Consider the following 9,675-nt stretch of genomic DNA (forward strand, 5'->3'; position numbering starts at 1 on the left):
TACGCATGATGCTTAAGTCTGTTAGAATTATGCTATTGCTGCACTTTATGATTATAAGATCTGGCAAATGAACATCAAAACGGCATTCCTTAACGGGTTTTGGTAAGAAAAGGTAGTATACGATGCAACCAGAAGGTTCTATCGATCCAAAGGAATAACTAGCTCTACAACACACTAATGCTTTTGTTGTCCCTGTTTCCAACCAATCCATCCTTTGTAAAACTACTACCTAGGCTGCAAAGAATTTCTTTTGTCCTCACAAACAATCGATGGATTTTTGTTCACCAATGGCATAGAGTATATGTTGGTAGACTAGTACATCGTGGATGGCTGCTCTTATTTTCATGTAGTTACATCTTGGCGGCTCAGATGGTACTACATAGTTACATCTAGCGCCGATGCAAGTGGCCGGCATGCCCCTGAGCCGGTGCTAATTTCTTTCCAGCAGCTTTGTCGCTCTTGTCGGGGCCGGCGGCGTGCTTCTGCTTGTCTTTCTTGGCGGACTTGGCGGAGAGCTTGAGGTGCACGCCGGGATCGCCGCCGCTGCAAGAGCTCTGCAGCAGCAGCGAGTTGTTGATCACCTGCACGTTGCTGTTGATCAGCGCCGTCATCATCCCCTGCTTCTTCTGGCCGTCCGTCTTCCCGTCCACCGTGCCGCCGTCCAGCCGGTGGCCGCCGTGGTGCTCCTTCCACGAGCCGTCCTTGCTCTTGCCGCCCACCTTCATGGACGCGCCCTTGTTCTCCCCCGCCAGCGTGATCACGCTCGCCACCGGGTGCCCCTGCCCGTGTCCGGCGCCAGTGGCCCTGCGCACCATGTCGGCCACGCCCGCCTTGATCTCTCCGTGCAGCTTCCCGTGCTCTGCCTTGGCCTCCTTTCCGTGCTTGCCCTCCTCACCGGCGTCGGCATGGTGCTTCTTCTCCTTGTCTTTCTCCTTGTGCTTGCTCTCCTCGCCGGCGTCGGCATTGTTCTTCTTCTCTTTGCCCTTCCCGTGTTTGCTGTCTTCGCCGGCGTGGTTCTTCTTGTCTTTGCTCTTGTGCTCATCCTTCTTCTCCTTGTCGGCCTCCTTGTGGTGGTGTTCGTCGCCCTTGCCGTGCTTGGTCTCAGCCGCAGCAGTCGGGTGCACGGCGGTTTTCTCCGGCTGCGGGACGACGTCGACGTCCTTGGTTTTGGGCGTGGCGGGCAGGGCGACCGGCTTAGGAGGCGGCCTGGCCGGCGCGGCGGCGTTCGAGTTGGTGTTGGACTGGGGAGGCAGCTCACGGATGGGCGCGAGCGGCGAGGCCCGGGACGGGGACGGCCGGGAGGACGCATGAGGAGGAGTCGGAGGAGCGGCGCCCCTGGTCGCCGGTGCAGTCGGTTGGCGGGGGTGGGAAGGAGACGGGCGGCGTGGCGAGGACGGCGCTGTAGTCGGGGACAGCCGGCGCGACACCTGCGGGCGCACCGCGGGCGGCGCCCCGCTCCAGTACGGGAACCAGTAGCGCGGCGGCTGCTGGTTCTGGTCGCCGTCCGCCATGTCGTCGGGTGAGTGCAATGCAATGCAAGAAACAAGCTGACGACACCGGTGGCCGATATAGTATGTTGATCAGGGAGTCGCGATTTTCCGCGGCGTGTTTGGCCGGTTGATTGATGACACGCGGAGCCGGTTCGGATTTATATAGGGGAAGCGATTGGAAGGGGAAGGTAGGTAGCAGACGATCGACGGCATGGAATCTGATGCTGCGTGCAGTGTGGAGGGAGGGAGGGAGGTGACGACGTGCGCCTCGCCGCGCCTTTGCTTTGCAAATTGCCTTGCCTTATTTGACATGGCGAGGACACTTGGAATATCTCTGCTCTGCCCTGTCTCTAAGTTTTCTAGTAGTGCCTTTGCTTGCTGCTTTTAGAGGGAATCCATCCATTCCACGGATGGGATTGCTACGTGTTTACCTCCTCCTCCTCCAACAACATTCTTCTATTTTTTTTTCAATTTTGGGTTAATATAACAAAATATGTAACAAAAATTTGCACACGCTTATATGCAACGCACAATAGGAAGAAGGAAGAATAAATGGAGAGAAAAATATTACAAACACTTCATTTTTTTTAGAGAAAAGGCATAGCCCGATTTTATAAATAAAGCCATACGGCAGGTCACAGTAACAACGCAGGAAAGTAGCAGCAGCCTGAGGCCCCAACAGCGGCCAGAGAAAACACAACACAAGGAGAAGTCTGGTACATGGCACCCACGCCAGTACACGGCACGCAGGCCGGAAGAAGGATCACACAACTGGAGGATGCCAAGCAGTCAACCAAAAACCCTTAGTCACCCTGCGCTTGTCTGCAAAGAAGAGACACCGTCGTCCGAATTTTGGAGGTTAACGCTGTGAATGCTTCATGGTCGTCGTCCTTAGTCAATGATTTCCACTGCTGCAGGAGGGCACATGATTGAAATAAGCAGTCAGCAGGTGTAGCAGGAAACACATGTTCAATTGTAAATTTGTTCCTAGTCGTCCAAAGGGACCAGCACAGCACTCCCAAGCCCACCCAAAAGAGTCGCCGAGAGACGCCCGAAAGGTCATGGGCCAAAGCCCGCAGCTCCGCAAAGGAGGCAGGGGCCCAAGAGACGTTTAACCAATCCCGAACGCAACTCCAAATGAGCTTAGCCAGGTGACAATGAAAAAAGATATGTTCAGTGTCCTCAACAGCACCACACAGAGCACGGAACTGGGAGCCCGGGCCATTTCTCTTGCGAATTTGATCAGCCGAAGGCAGCCGACGCCGAAAGGCTTGCCATAAGAAGATTTTAATCTTAGGGGGAAGACGAGCCTTCCAGACCTGGGAGAAGCGATTAGTGGGCGTGCCCCCAACGAGCTTGGAATAAAGAGATTTCACCGAGAACCGACCAGAGGAGGACAGCGGCCAGATCACCGAGTCCCTAGCCGTCGAGAGCGAAGGAAACAGGGAAGTAAGACGTTGCCACTCTTCGAACTCTACAGGCGACAAGGAACGCCGGAAGATCAGGTTCCACCCCTGGGAAGCTAACCTTTTTTACTACACCTTACAATAGTTTTCTCTACCATGTCTTCACAGCAGCGCCAAATGATGTCGAATGGGTGACACTGGGTGGAGGTGAAGACGACCACGTCTCATGCCTTCGAGGTATGCCATAGGACAATGGCGACAACAACAGGCTAGGTCCGAGGTGGCAGTCCGAATGGGGGTGTCGGGCCCGTGGGACTGCGGGTACCCAGGCCCGTCTGCCTGTGGCCCTTGATGTGGTGCCACCAGTAGGCCCAAGCAAGCCCGATGCTGGCCCATCTCTGAGCTCCGGGAGCAGGACCCTCACGAGGGCCTCGCCTCGCGAGGCGCGCATTATTAGGCGTCGTCAAGAGCCTCACGAGGCTCCCTCTCTTGAGGCGGCTTCCAGAGGTGCCCCCTGAAGCCCCTTGCGGAGGCGTGTGGATCAAGGATCAGATGAAGGAGTCGCGCGGTCCTGCATCTTTACGTGGGTGACACGTGTGGCGACTTAGCGGAGCCGAAGGGCGCCAGCGGGCACAGATGAGGAGGCTTTTCTCTTTCGTGCTAAGGGAGCATGGGCGGTGCGCTGGTTCCTGAAGCAATCCTCAAAGGTTACCAATTTGGTGCAACAAGACCAGGACAGTGGGTTCGCCAGAACGGAGGCCATCACCGAGCCCACCTGCGCGTCACAGAAGGAGGCTTTTGCAGGCAGAGACCACCTTTAGTCAGGATAAGTTGTAGTCCTGTTCCCCTTCGAATTTGGCCGTTGTGGCAACCCTTCTCGCCTATTGTTTTCAGGGGAGAGGACCGAGGCCAGTATAAGTATAGGTTAGGCGCCAGCATAGAGAGGGGAGAGATCTTTGGTTCTCGACAGGCTCATACTTCCCATGTATCCTGATTCTCATCCTCCCTCGCCAGGAAATCCACACACAAAGCAGGATTAGGGTTTTACACCGCAAGGTGGCCTGAACCTGTGTAAACTGCCGTGTTCTTGTTCATCCTTCCTTTCGCTCGAGCACGGCGGAGCATCGTCGTGAGGTAATGAGTAGGAAAGCGGGGGTAGGCGAGGTTCTATGAGCATGCATCTACTACTATTGCTCCACATATCGACCGCTATCCAGCATGCATCTAGTGTATTAAGTTCATGTAAAACGGAGTAATGCAATAATAACGATGACATGATGTAGACAATATCTATTCATGTAGGAATAGACCCCATCTTTTAATTCTTAATAGCAACGATGCATGCTTGTCATGTCTCCTTCTGTCACTGAGATTGAGCACCGCAAGATCGAACCAATCACAAAGCACCTCCTTCATTGTAAGAAAAATCAATCTAGTTGGCCGAACCAAACCAAAGTTTCTGAGAAGAAATATGAGGCTATAATAATCATGCATATAAGAGATCAACGAAGACTCAAATAATATTCATAGATAGAACTAGTCATAAACTCACAATTTATCGGATCCCAACAAACACACCGCAAAAAGTCATTACATCAAATAGATCTCCAAGAACATTGAGGAGAACATTGTATTGAGAATTAAAAAGGGAGAAGAAGCCATCTAGATATTGTCTATGGACCCAAAGATCTTTGGTAAACTACTCACACATCATCAGAGGGGCACCGATGAGGATGATGAACCCCTTCGTGATCGTGTTCCCCTCTGACAAGATGTCGGAAAGGGCCTCTAGATTGGATCTCGTGATTCTTAAACTTGCGGTGGCTGGAATTGTGTTTTGTCGACTCCCTTAGGGTTTCTAGAATATTTGGATATTTATAGAACTGAGAGGCGGTGGAAAGAACCTCCATGGTCCCGTCATTCATCAGAGCATGCGGGCCCAGGTGGGTGGTGGACCCCACGGGCCTTCCCTCATGCACTTCCTTGGTTCCCAAGTTGTCTTCTGGGCAGAAAAAAATCTCCAAAAAGTTTTGCTGCGTTTGGACTCTGTTTGATATGGATATTCTGCGAAATAAAAAACAAGCAAAAAACAGCAACTAGCACTGGGCACTATGTCAATGGGTTAGTCCCAAAAAAGATATAAAGTTGCTATAAAATGAATGTATAATATCCAAGAATGATAATATAACAACATGGAAAAATCAAAAAATATAGATACATTGGAGACGTATCAGCATCCCCAAGCTTAATTCCTACTCATCCTCGAGTAGGCAAATGATAAACACAGAATGTTTGATGTTTAATGTTGCCTAACATGTTCATCGCATATTCTTTTCTTTTGTAGCATGGACATTTGGACTTTTAGATAATTCAAAGCAATATTCTATATTTGACATGAAGATTTCAATACTCAAGCATATCAACGAGCAACCATGTCTTTCAAAATATAAACACTAAAGAAAGCTATCCCTAGCCCATCATGCTCAATCATTGATCCATTCATGAAACACTCTCAAATAATAGCTACTCCCTCCGTACCATAATATAAGAGTGTTTTTGACATTACACTAATATAGAAAACGTTCTTATATTATGGGACGAAGGGAATACATCCAGTGCACAAGTATGATCATAGTGCTCCTAGTTGGTGCTTTTATAATAAAAGATGGAGACTCAAATAAAAAATTGCATAAAGTAAATAGATAGGCCCTTCCCGGAGGGAAGCGGAGATTTGTAGAGGTGCAAGAGCTCATAGTTTAAATTGAGAGATAAAAATTATTTTGGGAGGCATACTTTTCTCATCAATGAAAACAACCGAGTAGTTCCCAATACTTTCCATGCTAGATATATCATAGGCGGTTCCAAATATAAAATAAATTTTATTCCTTTTCCACCATTATTTCACAATCCATGGCTAGCTGTATCCATGGGTGCCTTCCATACCAACACTTTCCAAGGAATTTATTATTTTTGACAACATAAAGTAAATTTCTTTTTCATTTCGGAACTAGGAAACACTATTACTGCCACACTCTCGTGCAATGACAAGTGAATTAACACTCATCTCGAGAATAACACATCTAGCATGGAAAAATAGTGGCCACCCCCTGCCGCTTCATGAGTGGTATGGGCACACAAAAAAGAAATTTATTTTGAAAATTAGAGATGGCACATACAAATTTACTTGGAATGGCATGGAAATACCGCATATAGGTACGTATGGTGGACTCATATGGCACAACTTGGTTTAAGGATTTTAGATGCACAAGTAATATTCCCACTTAGTGCAAGGAATGGCCAGCACATAGATTGAGAAGCAACTAACCAAGACACGAAAATTCTTGTAAACGAGCATTAAGTATAACTAACATCGAGTAATGCATCACAAGTAGGATGTAATTTCATTGCACAACTATTGACTTGTGTGCTTGCATTGGGAATGACAAACCTTAACGCCAATATTCTTACTAAAGCATAATTACTCGCCAACATGACTCACGTATTACTATCATCATATCCCAAAACTATTACAAAGAATCAAGTTTATTTTGTCCAATGATCTTCATGAAAGTTTTTCTTATATCCCTTTCGAATATCTATCACTTTGGGACTAATTTCATATTTTACCATTGCTTATATCAAGCTCTCAAATAAATTTAATTGAAAAACATGAGCATAAAATTTTCGTCTCTCAAACTAATATAAGTGAAGCATGAGAGAATTTCTTTAAAAATTTACTAACTCTCAAATTAATCTAAGTGAAGCATGAGAGTATTTCTTTCAAAAAAATTAAAGCACCACCGTGCTCAAAAAGATATAAGTGAAGCACTAGAGCAATTCCATAGCGCAAAAAAAATTAAGTGAATCACATAGAGCAATTCTAACAAATCATAGCATAATTATGGTTTTATAAAATAGGTGTGTCCAACAAGGATGATTGTGACAAACTAAAAATTAAAACAAGTAAAGACTCATATAATACAAGGCGTTCCAAGCAAAACTCATGATATGTGACGAATAAAAATATAGCTCCAAGTAAAATTACCGATGGTTGTTTGAAGAAAGAGGGGATGCCTTCCGAGGCATACCAAAGCTTAGTTGCTTGGTTCTCCTTGAATATTGCCTTGGGGTTCCATGGGGATCCCCAAGCTTAGGCTCTTTTCACCCAAAACTTGAAACCTTCAATCACACAAAACTCAACAAAACCTTAGTGAGACCCGTTAGTATAAGAAAACCAATCATCACTTTAAGTACTGTTGCAAACCCATTCATATTTTATTATTGCATTATACCTATTGTATTATAACTTTCCACAACATATACCCTCCAATACAATCCATAGATTCATCAACATAAGCACACAATGCAACAAAAATAAGAATCTGTCAAAAAACAGAATAGTCTGTAAAGACTCGAATTTTACTCATACTTTTGTAACTCCAAAAGTTCTAATAAATTAGGAAAATGTAGGTAATTTGTATCTCAATCATGTGTAACAAAAACAAGAATTTATCTCGTTGCACAGATCTGGTCAATTCTGTTACTGGGCGCAAACATTTCTGTTTTCCAACAAGATCAAATCAACTATCACCAAACATGATCCTAAAGGCTTTACTTGGCACAAACACTAATTAAAACATAAAAACGCAATCATAACAATATCATAATTTTGTGAACACTCAAAAATAGAAAGAAAAAGAGAAAAAAATATTTTATTCATTGGGTTTCCTCCCAACAAGCGCTATCGTTTTATGCCCAGCTAGGCATGATGCATAGATTCAATTATTGTCACCTTTAGTTTTTGATCCATAGGTTGACCTCATGATTAATTCATATGTTGGCTCAATTCTTGTTATAGGGAAGTGTTCCATTCCCTTTCTTAGTGGAAATTGAAATTTAATATTCCCTTCTTTCATATCAATCACGGCACCAATAGTTCGTAAAAATGGTCTACCAATGTTTATGGGACAAGACGGATTGCAATAAATATCAAGAACAATAAAATCTATGGGCATATAGTCCCTATTTGCAAGAATAAGAACATCATTTATCCTTCCCAAAGAATTTTTTATTAGTAGAATCCGCCAAGTGCAAATTAAGAGAACATTCTTCCAACTTGGTAAAACCTGGCACATCACATAGAGATTTCGGAATTGTGGCAACACTAGCACCCAATCACATAAAGCAAAGCACTCAAAAATTTTAATCCCGACTTTAATGGTAGGTTCCCATTCATCATATAGTTTTCTAGGAATTGAAATCTCTAATTCCAACTTTTCTTCTAAATCTTTCATCATCGCTTTATTTTGTTCATAGGCATTGGGTGAATTTAACATGGATTGCAACAAAGAAATAAATTCAATCAAATAGAAACTTCATAATTAAAAATTATAATCCAAAAGAGTGGGCACATCACTAGTTAAAGTTTTGACCTCTCCAAACCCACTTTCATCAATTTTTTTCAACAAGATTTTCACCCTCCGAATTATGCGGACGCCTTCTAGCTAAAGTTGACTTTTATTAGGTCCCTTTATCATCAAATTTAACATTACTAAACAAGGAGTCAATAGAAGAAACATCAATCATTTTAAGATCTTCACCATTATGGTGAAAGCAACCGGTAGAAAATACTCTTTCTAAAAATTCTCTTTTAGCTCTAAGCATAGCGGTTCTTTGCTTACTTTCATCCATGGAAACATATAAAGGTTCAACTGATTCATTGACATCTAATTTGGGTGGAAAAAGTTTAATCTTGAGATTTTCTACATCACGTGAAATTCTATCAATGCTTCTAGACATATCATCAAGTTTACTCATTTTTTCTTTTATCGTATTATTGAATTTTTTGATAATTGATAAATTCTTTAATATTACTCTCAAGATTAGATGGGTTCCTATTATTATTGTAAGAAGGATTACCATAAGAATTGCCATAATTATTAGAGGAATTTCCAAGAAAAGGCCTAGGATTAAAATTACCTTTGTAATTATTGTTATTAAAATTGTTTCGCGAGACTAAATTCACATATATGGGATCACTATTTTTCTCAATCAAAGTAGACAAAGTCACATCATTAAGATCAATAGGTGAATTTTTACTAGCAACGAATTTCATAAGGGCATCAACTTTTTCACTCAAAGTACTAATTTCTTCAACCGAATTAACCTTTTTACTAGTAGGTACACTTTTCGTATGCCATTGTGAATAATTTGCCATGATATTATCTAAGAATTTAGTAGCTTCACCCAAAGTAGTTTCCATAAAACTACCACCCGTGGCGGAATCTAAAAGATTTGTAGAAACAAAATTCAATCCCGCATAAAACATTTGTATAATCATCCAAAGATTTAAACCATGAATAGGACAATTTCTTAGCAACAAAATTTATTCTTTCCCAAGATTGTGCAACATGTTCATGCTCATGTTGCTTAAAATTCATGATTTGATTTCTAAGGGAAATAATTTGCGCGGGCGAAAAATACTTAGTAATAAAACATCTTTGCACTTATCCCAAGAATTGATACTATTGCGAGGCAAAGAAGAAAACCAAATTTTTGCACGATCTCGCAAAGAGAAAGGATTTTTTTTTTAATTTCACAATATCATTGTCCACATCTTTTTTATTTTGCATATCACACAATTCAACGGAAGTGTTTAGATGGGACGCATCATCCTCATCAGATGAAGGAGTCACACGGCCCTACGTCTTCACATGGGTGACGCGCATGGCGATACACGGAGCAAGAAGGGCGCAAGCGGGTGCATATGAGCAGGCTTT

The 9,675-nt window shown here is 43.6% G+C and overlaps 1 protein-coding gene across 1 annotated transcript; it reads right to left on the reverse strand.

Moving 5' to 3' along the window:
* Window positions 1-280: 280 nt before the first annotated feature.
* On the reverse strand, window positions 281-1,605 carry LOC123064430 (serine/arginine repetitive matrix protein 1-like). Its single transcript, XM_044487913.1, has one exon. The coding sequence runs from the start codon at window positions 1,509-1,511 to the stop codon at window positions 390-392; it is 1,122 nt and encodes a 373-aa protein (XP_044343848.1). The 5' UTR covers window positions 1,512-1,605; the 3' UTR covers window positions 281-389.
* Window positions 1,606-9,675: the final 8,070 nt, after the last annotated feature.

This window comes from Triticum aestivum, chromosome 3B (assembly GCF_018294505.1).
Source record: "Triticum aestivum cultivar Chinese Spring chromosome 3B, IWGSC CS RefSeq v2.1, whole genome shotgun sequence".
In the NCBI taxonomy this organism is placed as follows: domain Eukaryota; kingdom Viridiplantae; phylum Streptophyta; class Magnoliopsida; order Poales; family Poaceae; genus Triticum; species Triticum aestivum.

Excerpts from the sequence above, each read along its gene's own strand:
- LOC123064430 (XM_044487913.1), bottom strand. The coding sequence starts at position 1,511 with ATGGCGGACGGCGACCAGAACCAGCAGCCGCCGCGCTACTGGTTCCCG.